General features: G+C 35.3%; 1 protein-coding gene across 1 annotated transcript in view; it reads right to left on the bottom strand.

The window, feature by feature from the left end:
* The window catches only part of LOC150094959 (nuclear protein AMMECR1-like), a 179,158-nt gene that overhangs the window by 19,786 nt on the left and 137,947 nt on the right, over positions 1-21,425 (bottom strand). Inside the window, exon 4 of the mRNA XM_090411394.1 lies at positions 20,018-20,108. Coding sequence (XP_090267520.1) covers positions 20,018-20,108 — 91 coding nt within the window. The remainder of the gene's footprint in view (positions 1-20,017; positions 20,109-21,425) is intronic.

Below are 21,425 nucleotides of genomic sequence, written 5' to 3' on the forward strand. Positions count from 1 at the left end.
ATAGTTGTTGGAAGTTCTTCCTCATGGTTATACTAAAAATTAAAGATGCCAAGAAATTATATTCTTGGTTTAATCCTTTACTCAAGTGTAAGCAATGTTTGCTTACACTTGGAAACAATATGCGTGAAGTATCTTCACAACTGAGCTTCTATATAGCGGCTAATAACTTCACATCAATTACCTTAGTATCCCATAATACAAAGTACACACACACTCTTTCAGATGTGTATGATGCTATGCATTATGAGAATGACAATTACCCAGTTTGGGGCTGGATGCTTGAAACCTCCACTATCATTTGGGATGTGATTCGATGACAATTCAACTAAGCAACAGGAGGCAAATGTTTTCCTGAGTTTGAGTCAATACAGGACAACCACTTCTCTCGTTATCTTCCTCCAATTCCTTCCATCATGAAATCATGAATACCACTTGAAGATATTAGTTCGGTTCAGAGCCTCATTTCCATATGACTTTTGTATCATTTCTAGGATTTCTGTAGCAGAAAGACCTGTTTTAAAACAAAATTTAATCGCAATTCTCTGTTCACTTTTCATATCCATGACATACAAAGAAAAAGCACTTTACATTACACATCATAACTAGCACACTACTGAACGTTAACTAACCTGACTCTCGGGGTGGGGGGTTAGCCATTAATGGTTTGTACTTAGCACATGTACAGATAGAATGCTCCACTAGCATATGCACAACAAATCAAATCCTAAAGTTTATGAACCACACTGTGTGTGTGTCTCCATGCAGCAATTGGAAGAATGATGATACATAGCACCCTTCAAGGGGAAAGGACCTGAGTTTGATTCTTATCACGACAGGAGGAACCTTTGTCGCTTTTTTTTCTCTGTTTAGCCGAATTATCAGCAAATTCTTTCAAGCACATTCAAAATATCTGGATTCATATAACTAGAGAGTTCGGATTGTAAATTTAAAACTTGATTTTGGGTCATTGCTAGGTTTTTGTGGGCTGTTTGAATTTGTTCTCTAAGTATTGCTTTCTCTGTACATGGTATAAATATGAAATGCATTGGAGGAAGTAAATTTCTTTTTCAGCTTGATGCAGTTAGGAATAAGATTTCTGTCTCTGCACCTCTTCAAAAAAAGCTAGCCGAATGATCAAAAGTGAAACACATGTATCTTTAGCTTACCGTGAAAATTGCAATGCTTGTGAGTAATATCTGCATGGATTATGAGAATCCTTTCCTTCATGGTTACACGGTGATTAGAATTCATCATAAAAATTATGGAAACAACTACCGTGTTAGAGTAAAATTTCAGTTTAATATAAACCAAAATAAAAACTCGATGTTTCAACCACCTTCACATTAAGGTCATCATCTGGAGTATACACATATATATATATACACACAAAGAAACAAGCTGCACTACAATCTACAAATTCTAGAAAGTAATACAGAAAAACTTGGGGATATTTTTCATATTTTAAAACAATGGCAAAATTTAAATGCCAATTATACAAATCTAACCAATCAGGATATCTCTTCTCTGGCAAATAACTAACAGTGAACAACAAACAAGTGAGACGAAAAACAACCAATCAAATGCAGGCGTGTTCATGTGATGAACCTATCTAGCCACACCTTAAATAACGGTGAACTTGCATTACTTAATAAAGGCTTGTACGTAAACTTCATTGCACATAATGCATAAATTTTTCAGGCAAAATAAAATGAAGTGCATATTTTAATCGTCATCACTGTCTTCAAAAATAACATTTTGTAGATGGTCTTTATTTACTAGTGGCCAGATGCCATCATCATTTGAATTTCTTGTATATGACTTGTATAATTCTCATTGCATACTTCGGCTGGTTTAGTTATCAAAAAGTCAGTAATAAGACCTTGCTTACCACTATGCTGCAATTTTTTTATTAAGTTCATAATATGGAGCTAAACAAATATCCAATTGTCTCGTGAATTTTCCAGAGCATTCCATTGAGGGATTATTAACCATAAAACAACTTCATTTCTTGCAAGTCCAATCCTTCTGATAATTTTTTTTTAAATTGAATTCTTTAACGGATTCATCACAATCAGAATCTTTGGCAGAACTTTCCCTGCCATTTGGTTCTATTAATTGTACCAGTTTCTCCTCATTTAAATCTATTTCCCCATCAATTAATTCACTAATTTTATTTTCAACCATATCACAAAAGCCCTCTTCTGCAATATGGTTGAAAGTGACCATTAATATAAAAATAAATTTTTTACATAAAAAAGCATTACATATTGTAATGCTTTTTTATGTTAATCTCAGCTTGAGATTAACACACTTATGATTTTTAATGCACTTTCCTGGCATAAAACAAAGACAATTTTCAAAACACTTTATACGGTAAACAATTGATGTACATGAATGATAAAGGGTATTTCTCCTAACATAAATTCGCTGTTTATAACTAAATGCGCGATACGAGCAGACACAAATTTAATGAAGATAAAATTTGATTTTTAAGTCGCACGGTGAAAAATATATGAAAACATAAAGGGTTACTACAATTTGTAGAATTTGTTAAATCGAAACCGTGTTGAACAAGGGTTACTACAATTTGTAGACAGCGTTATATCGAAACCGCATTATACAAGGGTTACCTGTATAAAGAACACACAACACTTCATAAATAAAATTAAAAACCACTTGGCAAAGATGATTTATTAGTTAGTTGTGAAGTTTCTGCCCTTTTCACAAATGTCCCAATCAATGACACAATACTATAAAGAACAACTTTCTGCCCAACATTACGGCTCTCTTTGTCCACATACTACGTTTCGGTTACTTCATGTGGCAAAATAATTTTTATCTACAAAAAGAAGGTATGGCCATGGGCTCACCACTATCCCCCCCTCCCCCAATTACTTAATTTTATATGGAAGCTTTTAAGCAATGTGCTCTAGGTTCCTTTACTTTAAAACCTACAGTTTGGCTTAGATACATTGATGATGTTTTTGTTATCTGGCTACACGGCTGCCAAACATTAAACAGCTTCCCCAGCCACCAGAACAAACAACAAAATTGAAAATCAGAACTTGCTTCCTTCCTGGATACACTACTGGTCACACGTCTTCCCTCAAGCAGTCTATCCTTCACTGTTTACCACAAGCCTACACATACCAGCCAACATATACATGCTAACCCATATCACCACCCTGGATTAGAGATGTCACATCTTATTATCAATAAGTATTTAATAAATTTTAATAATAAGGTGACACCTTCTGGCTACTTGTATATGAAAATATGAGTTCTACATTATATCAACCTTGGTATCACCTCTGGGTCTGGATTATACATGTCTGTAAGATTATGTGCTTTGCATTATGGGATACTAAGGCAAGTGATGCGAAGTCAGTAGCCTCTATATATATGAACTGCCTAGTCCTGAAAATACCTCAGATGCAAATTTTGTTTGCTTACACTTGGATAAAGGATTAAACAAAGAATATAATTTCTTGGCATCTTTAATTTATATTACAACCAAGTGGAAAAACTTCCAACAACTACCTCTAATCCAGAGTATTTTAATAATAAGCTGTGAAAACCTTTTGGCTACTACTTTTATATGAAAATATGACTTCTGCATTACTTCAACCCCCCCCCCCCCCCCAGTATCACTTCTGGGTCTGGCTCCCATTGATGAGACCTCAATAAAGGTCAAAACTAGTCTGGGCAGTGACCCTTCCCATAATGCATAGCATTATACATGTAAGGATATATCCTTACATGTCTGTAAGGATAAGTGCTTTGCATTATGTGATACTAAGGCAAGTGATGTGAAGTAATTAGCTTATATATACAAGTTGCCTAGTCCTGAAAATACCTCAGATGCAAATTTTGTTTACTCACACTTGGATAAAGGATTAAACCAAGAATATAATTTCCTGGCATCATTAATTTATTTTATCATATCACTACCCTTTGCAAAAACCTGGAGTCATTAACACCCTCAAAAACAGAGCTATAACAATTTGCTCTAATGAACAAGCTCTTAAACAAGAATTACAAATTATTAGCAATACATTCATAAATAATGGTTATAGCAAAAATACTATCAGTAAAGTTCTTCATAAAACTTCATCAAAAAATACATATAATATAGATTACAGTAAAAACCATAACTATCCCATATATTAAAGGGTTATCAGAAAAAATAAATACAATTCTACACCATTATAATCTTAATACCACCTATAAATCACAAACTTAGTATGAATGAAAATTTAAAGAAGCCTGTGAAATTTTAATTAACCATTATAACATTAAATGGATAAGAATCCTAGCCTTTTTATTTTAATAACCATTATAATTTTAACAATAATGGTGGCATAAAATCCCAAGAAGTTGGATGGCACACATTCAGCCCACTTAGTTGTTCAAGTTTTCCAGCAAACCCTGAATTTAGGACTCTAAGCAATTATTTCAGCTTTTATTGGCAACTGTCCATACTGTTTTGTTAATTTATATGTATACATATATGAGCAACTTTGTGTAAACATGTTGCTCTCTAGCTGAATTTATTTATGTAACCAAATAGATAATAACAGAACTCAAGCGTTGATATAGTAAGGTTTTTTTTTCCCACCAGAGGTCAGGCCAACAGTTTTAATGGTTGACCAGATCAATGTAACTTTGGCATACCATGCAGACTGTAGTACAACTTGTTTCTTTGTATATACGTGTATATTCCAGATGATGACCTTAATGTGAAGGTTGAAACATGGAGTTTTTAATTTGGTTTATATTAAACTGAAGTTTTACTCTAACAAAGTTGTTTCCATAATTTTTATGATGAATTCTGATCATTGTGTAACCATGAAGGAAAGGATGTACTTCTTTTACTTCAGAAAAGGAAAGTCAGACTCCAAAAGAGCAGGGATTGGAAAGAATAGTACAATATTGGGCCTGTGTGTGTGTGCGACTTATATGAATTTTTACCATTGAATTTTATCAGTGCTTGATATGTACACAAAGCTATTACTGGTATTACTTCCCTAAAGTAATCAATGCCATTCATTACTTAAGACTACAAATATCTACCTGAAATCTGAGTCAGCCATTATTCCCTATCACCTTGCATTCTCAGAATGATTATTTTATTAAGGAAAAACTTTTTTTTAATTAAAAAAAAAAAAAAAAAGAATATCAAATCTAATAATATGATACCAAATGACACATTAACACGAATAGGATGATATGTTTCATTCTTCTCATAAGTTGCAAGTGTTCACCTGCCCATGCAGTCCTTCATATCCCCCCCCCCCCCCCGACACACTCCATGAAAAGTGCTTCACTACTGTTCACAAGAAGTCTGTCAAATGTAGGGCAGTAATGACAAGTGAGAATGGAGATACTTATGGACTACAAACATATTTTATTAAACAGATGCTTGGTTTACAGGAGTAGAGTGCACAGAACTTTTGAAACGACTCTTATAAGTGTCAAATGATCACTGACTGCACTGCATATCGTTTAAAATATTCATTTCAATATATAATTTTAAACATTAATATTTAAAATTGTGGGTTGGTGAGATGCTACAAGAAAATAATGATGTGAGCATGACTTATGAAACTTACAAAGATTGCTAGCAATACTAGCATCATCAGAAATAAGAGCATAGTCTGTGGCACAGAGTCACTTATATTAGTTATTCTTGTACTGAAGGATAATTTGTATAAGTGAAACATAAGTAGGAAAGAATTTTTTGTGTGTGTGTATGTGTGTGGATCACATCCACAAATTTTTTTTTTTTGGAAATCTATAGCACATTCATACCATCATCAAATTCCTGACAAGTACCCTCAAGGGGTGTACAGAATTTTATGACAGAACTACACAAAGAATTAAGAATTTACATCATTACTAACTTCTTATCAACAATTTTCCTCCAAATCAATCTGTTATCTGTCAAGACTCCAACATTATCAGATCTTAGATTTCTGTCATCTAAGGCAGTGCTTCCCAAACTTCTGGATGTCAGGGCCCCCCTTCGCAAATTAAAATATTTCACGGTCCCCCTCGAAAAAAAATCGTAATAGAGAGATATATTATTATAATATTTATTGTATTTATATTCAATACAAAACATACACGGCGAATATTGCAAAAATCAAATGCATATAATACATTTTTTGCCTCTTACCGTTTGGTTCTGAAGACAATGCGGGCTGTTCTGGTAAAATATGAAATACTGTCCTTTTTTTTAGTCTGTTTATGCTTCTTCTGATTGTTCGAGGGATTTTTTTATTTTTTATCAGCCACTTATCCATCTCAGGGTTAAAGTTTTTAACGTAGAATAGATCAAATAATATCACCACTTACCGATACTGGCACACCACAGACTGATAACATGAAATTAGTGAATATTACCTGAATAAGGGAATCCCCGGACAAGGAACATTTTTCTCTTTTGTGACTTTTCTCCCTTTACGGTAATTAAGCCTAACGCAAAACAGACAGCAAAGGCAAGTTATTAAAACGTGCATATGATTGGTGCGGTATTAACAAAAGATCGCACAACCGAAAGATAACAGAATAGCTGACAATTGAGTTGAAATGCTAACTCTTCAACCGAATTCCATATGTGAAACTGCCATAACATTCATTATATATATATATATATATATATATATATTACTTAGTTTTAACACTTTTACGAATTTTAACGTTCAGTTGAATTTTATTGCTGCCTTGGGAAATCGAACTCGCACACATCTAATTAATAACAATAGTTTTTAGTTAGATACTGTGTTTGCCCATGCAACATATGGTTTTGTTTCAGTCTATATAGCATAGTTTCTGTATGAGGGGACATGCGATGATTCATTAATTAGTGTGTTTTTATCCCGGTTGTCTCTAATTGCACTGGTTGTTGAGAAATATGTTACACAGACTCCTCATACCTTATTCAGTGGCATAATAAAAGTACTTGTTTTTATTGCCTCTGCAGTATAGTGGCTGTTAGGGGGCGTTGTTTACCACTGCAAGCGATTTACTATCTCCCCACATGAACTTGTTTAAGCTTTTCTTCATGTGTGAAGTATATGCGAAACTTTTATTGGTAACAGAAAACTAGCTCGGATGACAGTGATAATATAAAACGCGTTTTGATATGTATATAAAGTCAATATCAACAGTCCCTGATTACGAATGCGTGATGAAAGGGACAGGAAGATTTGGAGCTTCCCTGGAGAGCATTCGAAGTAAATACAATTAACCACTGCTTTGAAATGAAACATATGAATAAGCAATATTTACTAATATTCATTAAGCGCCGAAATATGCAGGAAGCAAAGTTTGTGAACCAACACCAATGTCTGAATTTTTCTATTAAAATATAAAAAATAACAAAAAAGAAATAAATAATAAAAGTTAAATACGTTTCTTTTAAAATAAAAAAATCTACTTAGTCTTAAAACATTTTAAATTTGTTTTCGTTATTTCACCCCCCCCCCCTCAACAAAACCTACGGCCCCCAGTTTGGGAAGCGCTGTTCTAAGGCACTTTTTTACTGTATCAATCCACCTATATCTTGGTCTTCCTATGGATCTTTTTCCTGCCCACCTGGCAGGAAAAAGACCAACAGGAAGACCTAACAAGGAAATATGTTTTGCATTAGGGGAAAGTTCTAAGGAAAGTGATAAGAGCTTACTCCACCTTTACAACGAGTTGCACTACGTGCAGCCACAAACTTGACTTACTTGTCTGTTTGTTTACTTGGGAAAAAGGATTAAAAACCTAGCATATAAAATTGCTTGGTATCTTTAACATAATATATACCCAAGGTAAAAAACTTTCTATATATATATATATATATATATATTATTACATGACACTCAAGGGAGTTCAACGACTCATTGAGGGAGGCACCTACTCTACAGCTCTCTCTCTCTCTCTATATATATACACCCTCTGTCCAAAAAGAAACCGAACTCTTGATAGAAAATAATTTTTTTATATTGGTTTTTCGGATACTGTTGAGGGTCGTGGTTACTGCCGCTTGAATGTTTTCAATGGTGTAGTATCGCTTTCCTTTCATTAGCAAATGAAGTCAGGGGAAGAGAAAGAAGTCACAGGGTGCTAAACCAGGTGAATACGGCAAGTTGTCCAAACACACAAACCTTTTTTTTTTGCTCAAAAACTGTCTCACAATGTTCGAACGATGAGATGGTGCATTATCATGCAAAAGTGACCAGCTGCCTGCATCACGATATTCATGCCGTATGCGACGAATTCTCGCTATCAATCGCTTCAAAACACTCACCATTGACCGTTTGGCCAGGCAAAACAAATTCTTTGTGGATAATGCCCTTGGAGGATTTGAAATTGGAAGTGATTACTATTTAGTCTTGAGCAGGATAAAATTGAATTTCATACTGAAAAGAATAACATGTAAGAAAGTTTTAAAGCGAATAAAAGTTGACCAGTTCTAAGATGTGAACTTTAGACTAAAATACACAAAGATTACTGAAGAAAAAAATGAAAAGTTTGAGAACAGCAACCAAACTTTAGAGATTCAGTGGCAAGCCTTGAAGAAAACACTGATTGATTCAGCCAGAGAGGCATGTGGTGAGGTTGTCTGCAAGGATAGAAAAATCGCAATTCCATGGTGAACATAGGATGTTCGAGGCAGTGAAAGAAAAGAAAAAAGCATATGAAAAGTTCCTGGCAAATAAGTCAGCTTGTGCTCTTAGAGAATACAGAGACAAATGTAAGAAAGCTAAACACTGTGTAAAACTAGCTAAACAAAGGTCATGTGAGGACTTTGGCAAGAACACAGAAAATAAATATCAAGAAAGTGGCAAGATATTCTGGAGGTTGTTGAAGAAGCTCAGAAATGGAGGAAAGAGTGCTGAAAAAGGAATTAGAGATGATAAAGGCGACACGAAAACAGGAGTAAAAGATATCGTTGAAGTATGGAGTAATTATTTCGAAAAATTGCTAAATGAAACATGCAGTAATAGCACAGTGGTAAAAATCGCACAACAGCATACAGGCAGGAATAATATCCATATTTGAAGTAGAAAAAGCCATCAAAGGCTTAAAATGTGGAAAGGCAGCAGGAGTAGATGATATTCGATCAGAAATGCTGAAGTATTGGGGTATAAAGGTCTTACAGTGGCTGTACTGCATAGTTCAGAAAGACTGGACAGAGGGACGAATTCCCGATGATTGGAGTAGGGCTCACATAGTACTCATACATAAAAAGGGAAATAAAACTGAATGTGAGAATTACAGAGGTATTTCCCTACTGAGTGTTCCTGGCAAGATTTATGCAAGTATATTTGAGAAACGATTGAGAAGAATTGTGAAAGAAATGCTTGGTGAAGAACAAGCTGGATTCAGGCCAAATAGACGCTGTGAGGACCAGATCTTCACTTTGTGACAAATAGTTGAGAAAGCATGGGAATACAACAAAGATCTATTAAGTTTTGTCGATCTGGAAAAGGCATATGACAAGGTGCCAAGAGAGAAGCTATTCAATACGCTACAGTTATATGGTGTCAATGGGACATTATATCAAGCAATACTTAGTCTTTATTTGAGTTGTAAGTCAGCAGTTAGAATTGAAGGAAGTGCAGGAAGAAGGTTTAATGTTAAATCTGGTGTGAGACAAGGATGTACATTATCTCCTTTGTTATTCATTATCTATATGGATCATATTATAAAGGAAAGTGGTATTAAACATGATATCAAAATTGGAGATGTTAATGTCATCTCTTTGCTTTATGCGGACGATGTTATACTTCTAAATAAATCCACTGCAAGTCTGCACGATTCCCTGACTAAATTGAATAACTGTTGTAATAGATGTAGTATTAAGATCAGCAATAAAAAGACAAAGACAACAAAAATAGGCAGAATCGTTGAAAATGTCAACTGCATTGTGAACGGAGAACCTGTGGAACAAGTAAAACATTTCAGCTACTTGGGCACGATTTTTAGTGAAGATGGTAAATTAAATATGGAAATAGACAACAGAATCAACAAAGCTGGTATGGTAGGAAGTCAATTGAATAAATTCATATGGAATAATAGAGAGAAATTAGTTGGAACACCAAATTAGCTGTATATACAAGACAGTGGTCAAACCAGTAATAATTTATGGATATGAGAGCTGGGTCAGAAGTAAAACACTTGACCAAAGACTAGAGACAGCAGATATGACAGTCCTGAGAAAGATTAGAGGCGTGAACAGATGATATCAATGGCAATATTATATTAAAAACGAGGATATTAGGAAAGAACTTGACATTGTCAGCATCCAGAAATCTAATCTCAGGAGGAAGTGGTCACTTAAATAGAATGGGTGAGGAAAGATTAGCAAAACAAGTGTTCTCTGCCAGGTTGACAGGAAAACGACCCAGAGGAAGACCAAGATATAGGTGGATTGATACTGTACAAAGTGTCTTAGACGATAGAAATATAAGATCTGATAATGTTGGAGTCTTGACAAGTAACAGACTGGTTTGGAGGAAAACTGTAGATAGGAAGTTAATAATGATGTATATTTTTCATCTATACTATCATATCCTGTACACCCCTTGAGGGTACATGGCAGGAATTTGATGATGAAGAATTCAAAGTTATCCAACAATTAAGTGCATTGGACCAATTAAGACGAGTGCTGATACAATACGCCCTCTTAAAACTTTCATACATCAATAAAAATGCAATTATACAGTCAAATTGGTGTGAATTTTGTAGTGCAGGTTGCATAAGCTACATGATTTCACACTCAACCTAAATGGGCACATGATGCCAGTAGTGTGTGTGTGTATATAGTCTGGTTCGGGATTTGTTGTCCTTTTTAAGAAAAGCAAGAAGTTCTTTTTTTTTTAACTGTTGTGTGCAAAAAGTGAAAGTTGAGCCTGTTATTCCAAAAGCAATACAGGTCCTAAGGGCAAATTCACTCTGCCCTAGAGGCTAAACTTATGAAAATCCCAAGTTACTAGGAAGGATGGTCATGTGAAGTAGCAAAGCAACTATCTGCCTGTGCATATGTGAGCCTCTGACAGACTGAGCACAACAAGTAACCATCTTGTAACTAAGGTATCCAAGAAGGCCAGAGCTGCTGCTTTTTCCTCTTCAACAGTAAAGGTAAATTCGAGGTAGTGGATATTTAGGATAATTGTAAAAAGTTGGAAAGAGGCTGTGGGCCATGTGACCTAATGGCAAAGACATCATCGTCATCTATATATTTCAACTATATTTTGGGCTTGAGGGAACTGAATTAAGTGCCAACCATTTCAAAGGATTCTATGTATAAGTTAGAACCTATTGCTATACCTTCAATTTGTTTAAATAGCTGGTTATTCCTGCTCTTTAAACAAATATCCAAATTTAAGGAAGTACTTAAAATTATGCAAATATTGGCAATGTGGGGATGTTTTGAAAAGGCACTCTAACGCATCATCCACTGGAACATTAGTCTAAAGAGACGACACATCAAAGCTGCTCACTGAATAATCCTTTACCTTCAATTAAAGGTTCCGTATAATAGTTTTAAAAGTGTGTGGAGTTTTTTATTTTTTATTTGGTTCCTGTTCTCAAACTCTTTCATTTTTTCTTGAATGATATTTGTGTATTTTAATCTACAGTTCATATCTGAGAGCTGCTCAACTTTTATTCGCTTTAAAACTTTCTTACATGTTCTTCTTTTCAATATGAAATTCAATTTTATCCTGCTCAAGAGTAAATAGTAATCACTTCCAATTTCAAATCCTCTGTACACTCTGGTGTCCTGCACAAGAGAGAAACATCACTATCCACAATAACATAATCAATGAGACTTTTCTTATTATGTCTGGCTATACTGGCAATAGTTGCTATGCACCAACTATTGCCAGTATAGCCAGACAAAACTGATCAATGTTTAAGATACCAAGCAATTTTATAAGCTAGGTTTTAATCCTTTTTTTCAAGTAAGCAAACAGACAGTTTGCTTACTTGAGAACAACTTACAGTAAGTCAAGTTTGCGCCTGCAAGTAGTGCAAGTCTGAGGCAACTCGTGGTAAAGGTGGAGTAAGATCCGATCACTTTCATTAGTATTTTCCCCTAATGCAAAGCACATCCCCTTGCAGAGATGTATGATGCTATGCATTAAAGACAAGGGTCACTACCCAGACTGGTTTCGACCATTATTGAGGTCTCGTCAGTGGGAGCCAGACCTAAAAATGCCAAAGTTGAAGTAATGTAGAGCTTATAAATTTTACCTTATTAAATAAAAATCTCAGGATGAGAGTAAGATGTAAAAAAGTTTTTTACCTTGGGTATATACTATGTTTAAGATATCAAGCAATTTTATAAGCTAGGTTTTAATCCTTTTTTCCCAAGTAAGTCAACCTAGCTTATAAAATTGCTTGGTATCTTAAACATAGTATATACTCAAGGTAAAAAACTTTTCACATCTTACTCTCATCCTGAGATTTTTATTTAATAAGGTCAAAGCACCTTGTGGCAACTTGTTTAGGTAAAATTTATAAGCTCTGCATTACTTCAACCTTGGCATTTTTAGGTCTGGCTCCCACTGACGAGACCTCAATAAAGGTCGAAACTGGTCTGGGTAGTGACCCTTCCCATAATGCATAGCATCATACATCTCCACAAGGGGATGTGCTTTGCATTAGGGGAAAATACTAAGGAAAGTGATCGGAGCTTACCCCACCTTTACCACGAGTTGCCTCAGACTTGCACTACGTGCAAGTGCAAACTTGACTTACTTGTCTGTTTGCTTACTTGGGAAAAAAGGATTAAAACCTAGCTTATAAAATTGCTTGGTATCTTAAACATAGTATATACCCAAGGTAAAAAACTTTCTAAAACTGATCAACTCAAGATTTTACGCTCCTCATATACAGGATGATTTGTGTTTATTCACCCTTCAACCTTTTTCTTTATTTATTAACACTTTGTATACACAAAGAAACAAAATAAAAAAAAAAATAAAAAATCAGCTAACGCCTTTTTATTCCCGTATATGGGGAGTAGGCGAGGTCATTTAGCCCTATCTAACTTTTGGAGACTGAGTGGGCAGTTCAATCTCCACTGGTACCAATTAGAGATAGATGGCCCAAGGCTATCACTAATTAAGCGGTACTCAGTGAAGAGAGACGGCTCAAATGTGCCGCCATCTCGTGGTCCCTAACCCTAACACAATATATTTAATGTCTGAAATAATGTGGGTTCTACGGTCGATTTTCTTGAGATTACAGGACGAAAAACCCGAGTTTCCGGGAGGAAAAACCTGCTTGCCCGTGCCAGAGATCGACTAACTCGGGAACCGGTCGAAAAAAGGCTTAGAAAAATTTCCTCTAGTCGCCGACTAGACTCGAAACCAAGTCTTCCTTCGTGCGGCCAAGCGCCGTGGTTGGCAAACGCCACATAGGCTCCAAGAAATAAAATTTATTTATATATATATATATATATATATATATATATATAAAATTAAGTACAAACAATGATAGGTACCTATCAGTCATCCTTTTCTTAGCTCCTTGAGATATCTCTTTCAAATTTCACTACATATTTTATGCGAGTCCCACCGGCAATAAGTTTCCCTACCATAGATGGGACATAATAGTACCGTATATATATATATATATATATATATATATATAAAGGATCAAAAATTTAGAGGAGGAGCTTTCCAACACGCTGAATCACGACCTTTGGACGATTCTATATGATGTCTCATGCACTTCTGCAAATAAAGAATTTGAGAAAATAAGGAGTCGACACATCAAGAAATTTGATAACCTGAAAAAGAACTCTACCTCCGAACCAAAACTACTACTCAACACTGTAGTCAACCTTTCTTCCATGTATTTGAAGCCTGAGGCACTCAATGTTCTTACACATGGCCACAATTTTGGCATTGCTCCGAGAAAAATACCAGCCGAAGAAATAATGATCCAGATTGAACATGTTATCCGCCACCTTCCAAAACCACATCGCCAACAATATTAGACGTAGCTTATGTTCTCACCAAAGACCAACATATCAAATAGTGAATACAAAGCTCTACAGGAAATGAAGAAAAACAAAGAAATAGTAATCACCAAAGTGGATAAGGGGAACACCACCATGGTTCTCAACCAAACTGACTACACAGGTAAGCTTAATGCTTTATTATTAGATCGGGCTACCTACCTCCTCGTTGAATATAATCCCACCAACTCACAAATCAAAAAACTCCATAGGCTTCTTAAGAAGGTCACTTCTTGGCCTGGAAGTTACTAACAAATTAAACCCTTTTAACTCTAGACCCCCCCCCCTCCGTATATACGGACTTCCAAAAATACATAAACAAAATGTGACATTACGTCCCAGTGGATGACATTGATCCACATACAAATTAGCCAAACATTTAGCCAAAGAGCTCACACATAAAAAACTCAGCCCACTTCAAAGCCAGTATAGAAAATCTTACACTCCAACATACTGACATAATGGTCAGTTTTGACGTCTCCTCCCTATTCACAAATTCCCACTCAAGAAAACCTTAGAGCTCATCCAAGCTAAATTCCCTCCCGATATCTCAGCCTTATTTCAGTTCACAATGAACTCAGGCTATTTCATTTGGCAGGGAAGGGGACAGCCATGGGTTCACCACTCTCCATACCCCTAGCCAACTTCTTTATGGAGACTTTTGAAGAGAAAGCCTTAAACTCTGCCCCACAAAAACCTACTATATGGCTTAGCTATGTTGATGATGTGTTTGCTATTTGGCCATATGGCTCAGATACACACCTCTCCTTCTTAAAACAACCAACACACCCCAGAATCAAGTTCACCATGGAAAAAGAGGATAGTAACAACCTCCCTTTCCTAGACACACTAATCACCCGTCAGTCTGATGGAACCTTGGTTTTCTCAGTTTATAGAAAACCCACCCATACAGGCAGGTACATTCACCAACAATCCCCCCCCCCCCTCACAACAATATAGTGTGATTAAGACACTACATAACAGGGCTAAACTAATCTGTTCAAATGACAATGCCTTAACCACTGAACTAAATCACATCCTTAAAAATACTAAAACCAGTACCCCCCCACCGCTGTCACAATAAAGATTACTCTAAATCAATCACTATTCCCTACATCCGGGCACCTCTGAAAAAATAACCAAAATCCTAAAAAAATATGACCTAACCTCTTGTTACAAACCATATAGAAAATTGGCATCCCTTATCAGCTCCACAAAAGACCAACCACTCCCCCTAGACCTACCTGGTGTTTACCAGGTCCCTTGCAGTTGTAAGCTGTCCTATTTTGGCCAAACAGGCAAGACAGCGAATATCAGAATTTCAGAACACAAGAACATTCGGTTTCACCAGTACAGCCACTCAGGGCTTGTAGACCATGCTCTGGATACTCACCACAGAATATGTTGGCCACAGTAATACACCACAGCAAGTTTAAATTTGAAAGACTATTCATAGAATCAGCCTCAACCATAAAAAACATGCCAAACCTCAACAAATTTGGATGCATGAGATTGCTCCAAATTTGGGAGACGTACATCATGAGAACATCAGCCCAATGGCCAAATACTTAATATAGCCTGCTAGGGGGCACTATCAGGACTTTAGGAAAAACGGTAGTCACCTCTCTTCAACCTCATTTGCTGTATTAGTGTCTGCGTGCACGTATCTTAGTCTTAAGTTCCCATGAAGATGGTAACGTGACGTTGCCGAAATATAGGAAGTATATATTAAAGTTTATTTTAATTTATATTCCAATTTACGTTGTGAATTCCTTAAGTAATTTAATAATCATTAAAGATCAAATAACAGAGAACTGTGCTCTAGAGACCATATGTGGTAATTTTTTCAAATAATTTCAGGCCTCCACTGAGCAGAGTGATGGGGCAATGAAAAGAGTCTACCACCTAAAGACATTCACATACATCCATACCACAGTGGGATTCAACCCTGTGGCTTATTAGCTTAGCTAGCAAATGTAAACAAGCAACTGAAACAATCTAAAGAATTGAAAACCATATGAAGGTGATACTCAACATCTTTAAAATAATAATTTCCCATTAATATAAGCAGTTTCTATAGGAATGCCTAATATATAAAGCTGACAAAATTCTGACTTATGATTTAAAGGGGGAGTACACAACCTGGTATCTGCAAACACTATTACACAGGAATATGAACTTTACTATAGAAATGATTTAGTAAGTTAGGCTCTCTCTCTCTCTCTCTCTCTCTCTCTCTGATCATTACTATTTACAAAGTTTCTGCTTTGGAAGTTAATGACTAGCACTACTTTCCTATTCTAAATTTCATTGTCCTATAAGTGCATATTAACACATAATAAAATAAAGTATAAAAATAATTTTAAAGTCATATTAAACAGCTATAAATAACCTGACCAAATAGCATACAAAGTAATTAAATTAAGGTACCCATTTACATGTTATCTATAAATTAGAATAACTCGTTAGAACAATCTCTACATTTTCCAATAAACACCAACTTGGCTACTACACTATCCAGCTAAATAACATAATTAAGCTTAGAAATTATGGTTAACAAATGGATAGGACCTACCCCCCTCCCCTTTTTTCATACTGTGAACAAATTTTTTCTGCTTATCCTATGTAAGCAAGAAAAATTTACACACCATATTAAGAAATGCTTATATATAGTATGACATAAATTGGCTATCAGGCTACATGCAGCAAAACACACTGACAAACAAATGAAAGCTAAATCAAATTTAAGACTCAAATTAAAAACTGTCTATTGTAAGATCTTGAATAAAGGAAGTTTTGTAATAAAATACCTTTTATTCAGATTTTACAAGTATGCTAAGTCCCATTAAAATACTTGTGTATTAATAGAAAAACTTGGTGTTAATTGAAATGGAAATAATGTTTTCTTTGAATTATTGAATACTGTAATATCAGAAGTTTTGTGTAAGAACAAAGGAAATTACATATAAGGTAAATTGTGTCTAAGTATACCGCTAGTCAACTAAAATTCAGGACAGATTAAGTCATGACCTGAGGCCATTGCAAACGCGAAGGTCGATATTACACGGCGGTTTCCCATCTAAATGCACCGATCAACGAGGATAACGGGTGCAGAACATTAGGGTACCCAGGGGACTATTACGTAAGAAAAATGAAAGTCATCAGAACCATATAAATAGAAGTTTGCTGCGTCGAGATGGGACTTGCTTGGTTTAGTCTGTTCCTGGGGGTTCAAGTTCGTTCGAGAGTGGAGTTTCTGTTCGTGGGGGCAGGAAGTCACGTGGAGTTCCGACGAGAGAGTTCTGACTCATGACGGTATCAAGGTCATCGTAAGCCGAGGAGTTTAGAAGAAAGTACAGTGCTCGTTAACGGCAGCTGAGCTTCACTAAGAATCGTGGGTGATGAATCGTTATCGTATTCGGAGACCTATATTTACGAAGCAAAGGCCAGAAGAACGATGCAACTAAAGCACGTCGTATTAGGAGGAACCAGATGCCGAACTTCCAAGCTGTAGGAATTAAATTGTCCACCGATGACAAGAAAGAAGTCTTGGAAATTACGAAAAGGATGTTCAGGTACAGTGATGGGGGATAATAGGAACAAGAAGAGATAATCAGCTATAGAGGACCAGACTTCATGAAAAGTAAGAACTTTCCATTATTTAGTCGGAGAGAAACTTAGATTGTGACGGTGGTTTGAATTGATGGAAGTGTTTTTAAATTAGAGTTGCAGGACTTTAGGCCTTGAGCTAACAATTGAATTAATTTACTCTATGTAATAGAAAGCCTAGCTGAATTATAGAGTGAATCTACTTGTAAGTTTTCTTGTAGTCATTCCTTAAACCTGAATTTTTTATATGTTGACAATCAGAATATATGTGAAGTTAAGAAAGGGGGGGATAAAACTCTAGACAAGTAGTCCTGCTAAGATTCAGATGATTGTGAGAGATGATTGTATAACTTATATTGAATTGTTAGATATAGCGTACATATTGGATTTTAGTCATATTAATTTGTGTCATTTGTGTATTTGTTGCTTAGTGATGAATAAACTGTTTTCTTGTCAAAATAACTAGCCTGATCTCTAAGTCCAATGTGCTACTCATAAAATCAAACCTATGTATCTTAAAGTAGATATTGCCATTACTGCAGAGTAAGAAATATATGTAATTTGGTATAGAGATAAGTTGGAAAGGAAGGAGCTGTGTGTCATACTGAGTGTTCTATTCTTCGGAGGGAGATACTCCTCCTATCCTAGAATTTTGGTGGCGCAGCTGACTATCAAACAAATTTTCCAAAATTTAATTTAGAACACCAGTAAATCAGACAAAGAGATTGGCTCCAGCCCGAGGCACTTTCTTTGTTCTTGACATCTTGCACACGTGAGCCTTACTATTTGCGGCCACAAGATAGAGGTAACGTAACTGGCGATAAGTTGGAAGTATAGTAAAAGTAAAGAAGATAAGTTTCATACGAGAAAACGTAGAATCTTACAAAGGCGCAGACCGACAAGATTTAAATAGTATAACAAAGAAAACATTGAGATTTAACACTGTGGCATATAATACAATATACAAATTTATTTTTATCCTTCAGTGTTTTTTTTTATAATAGAAGCATAATTAAGACACCGTCCACATCTATTAAATAAGACAAATGAAGGGATCATCCTCTTTCATTATCATGTTAACAGATGGCGAAATGTCATGCATACAGATGATTTTTCATTCCCCCCCTCCAACTGAATGGATCACATTAGGAATGCTTAACTAAGGGTTAAAACAAGTTCTGGATGGTAAAGTTCACAATGCTGCATATCCAAATCCCTATGTGAAAAGTAATATTGTAATATTCTGTAACCATGTAAAACAGTGTGATGAGGTGTTCAGATGTTAAAATCTATATCTGGTTTGGCTCATAAAATACAAGGAAGTGACTAAAATGCAGCCTTTTTTATCAATTAAAAGACTTATTCTGAAATACAATTGATATTTAGTATTACATCAAGACTACACTGAGTCACACAGCTCATCATGGAGGCCAAATTCTGTGCAGACCATAATGTATTTTATATCTTCTTTCAACACAGGACTGATGCACTTACCACCTTCTCCTGCAGTGCATTCTACTCGTTTTCCAGTCCCCGTGCAAAAAAATCTACTTCTTACTTCCTTATCCATGGCCTTTCTCCTATTGTATTACCAATGCAATAACTACTGTACACTGTCTGATGGGCTCCTCTCACCAACTTATATGTTGCAATCATCTAAACAGTATGTGTTGCTAATTCGAACTGTTTCTTCTATGTATTAAGAAAATAAAAGAGAAAAAAAAAATCTGTTTAAGTATTGGATTAGCAATTACAGAAAAAATTAGTCCCCATGGTCTGAATTATCAGGAAATCAATTTCTATGGGGGGGGGGGGGATTACTATATTACTAATATCAATTATGATAAAAATGCATATCTTAAGTATACAAAATTTATGAACAAATTTTTTCCCCTTTTATTTTCATTTTGAATCTGATGAACAGTTTTTAATAACACATTTTATGAATTCAAAATCAAGCAGCAATGAATTAAATGTGTGTATTATATAATTAATAATGCTCAAGTGATTAAAAATATTAATTACTTTAATAAATAAAAAATAGCATATTATTTTGTATTTTTCGATACAAATCTGACAGATGATTTGTATCTGTCTTGAAAGTCCAAAGTGACGATACATGGCAAGTCTCTTGTTCCTGCAACAGGACTTTGAATCTTGTACTGTAATCCAAATCAGCCCCACCAGGCAATTCTTTGAGCCAATTATAAACTCTTCTCATTGCACTTAAAATCCCCTCTAGAGGCTATTGTCGTATGAGGTTTCAAGTTTAAAACACCTCCAAATAATGATCATTACATAAGCATGCCTGTAAAACAGTACATTTCTTTACTTACTTCAAAATCTGAGATCATAAAACAGCACAAAAAGTATAAAACAGACCCTGTTCTGGGGCAACTTCCGGGAGGTAGGTGGCAGTGCGTTTCGAACCTTTCTCTGTTGTAAACTCTATCCGAATTCCATGAACCCCAATCTGAAAGCAAGCAGAACAGCTGCTGTAATACCAAACAAAAAAGTAATAAGAACAAAATTGAACACCTCTTTGTAGTTATGTAATTTTTACATAACTAGTCTATTTCCTTACTGCTCCATGCAAAGGAATTGTGTCCTCAATGAACAGTTAGATTAACATCCCATACAACAATACTACGTAGTACTATTATATATGTTTTATGCTATTACCAACTTTCCTCTATATAGCAAGTGTTATGGTAAAATATTAATATTTTCACTCATGAATGGGATGAGGTATTCCAGATTAATGACTAAATCTTTATATTAAAAGAGTACAATAATGTGATTATTACAAAGATTAAAGAACATACACACAACAGGAGAATTTTTTTTTATTTCCAATATTTTTCCTGCAATGTAACTCATCTCCTGAAAAGATGACACTTATCTTTCCATTATAAGTGCTAGTCAAAGAAAATTCAAAGTTATATATGCCGTTCCATACAGATTTTATTTATAGGTGAACATAATAAAAATAAAAGGCAATGCTCCATGTAATATTTGGCCTTTAAATAATCAGCTAATCCAAGCAATTGAACTTCTGGTGATCTAAAACTGGTAACCAAAGGCTAAATGAAGTTTTTATGACTCCCACCCACAAAGGCTGTGAACCTATAGTATATTAGGTTCACACCCAATGTGTGAACACATTTTCTATTTTTATTATTAATTTTTATAATTTTTTTTATTCATTTGCTTACATAATCCAGAAACACTGCTCTGGAGACCAAACATGGAACTTAAGACTTCAACAAGTAGGATGGTGGTCTCACACCATTCTGATGATGAATTTTTTTTTTATTGCCTAAGGACAATCACATACATCCCTTCCCACAGCAGAATTAAACCTGAAGGCTGCTGTATGGAAGTGGATATGCTAACCACTAGGCCAACAATTTCAATTTCTCAACTACTTTAATTCTTGAGGGGTGATGTTTAGTAGATAATCAAGGGAAATAACCATTTACTACATGAAGAACAGCTCAATGCCTTGTTCTTCTGATCATTTATCAGAAAGACAAAGTAAAAATAAAGCTACAGTTCAGCTTCTCATCCTCTACCTTCATTCCATTTACCTGTTTTCTGGAACAGCCATCCTCACAGTTTCTCCAAGGACATTCAGGTGTTCAAGAAATATCTTCATAGGTTTCTTCTTTCTTCTTAACCACTTGCTCGTGCAATGGTCTTCGTCTATGTGGGAGCTGATTATAAAAATGCAACAGACAGAATCACTAGTTTTGTGGGCAATTAAAATATGACAAGTTTCTACATCTGT

The sequence above is a fragment of the Typopeltis vanoorti genome, chromosome 21, assembly GCF_054136105.1.
Source record: "Typopeltis vanoorti isolate ZY-2024b chromosome 21, IOZ_Tvanoo_1.0, whole genome shotgun sequence".
Taxonomy (NCBI): domain Eukaryota; kingdom Metazoa; phylum Arthropoda; class Arachnida; order Uropygi; family Thelyphonidae; genus Typopeltis; species Typopeltis vanoorti.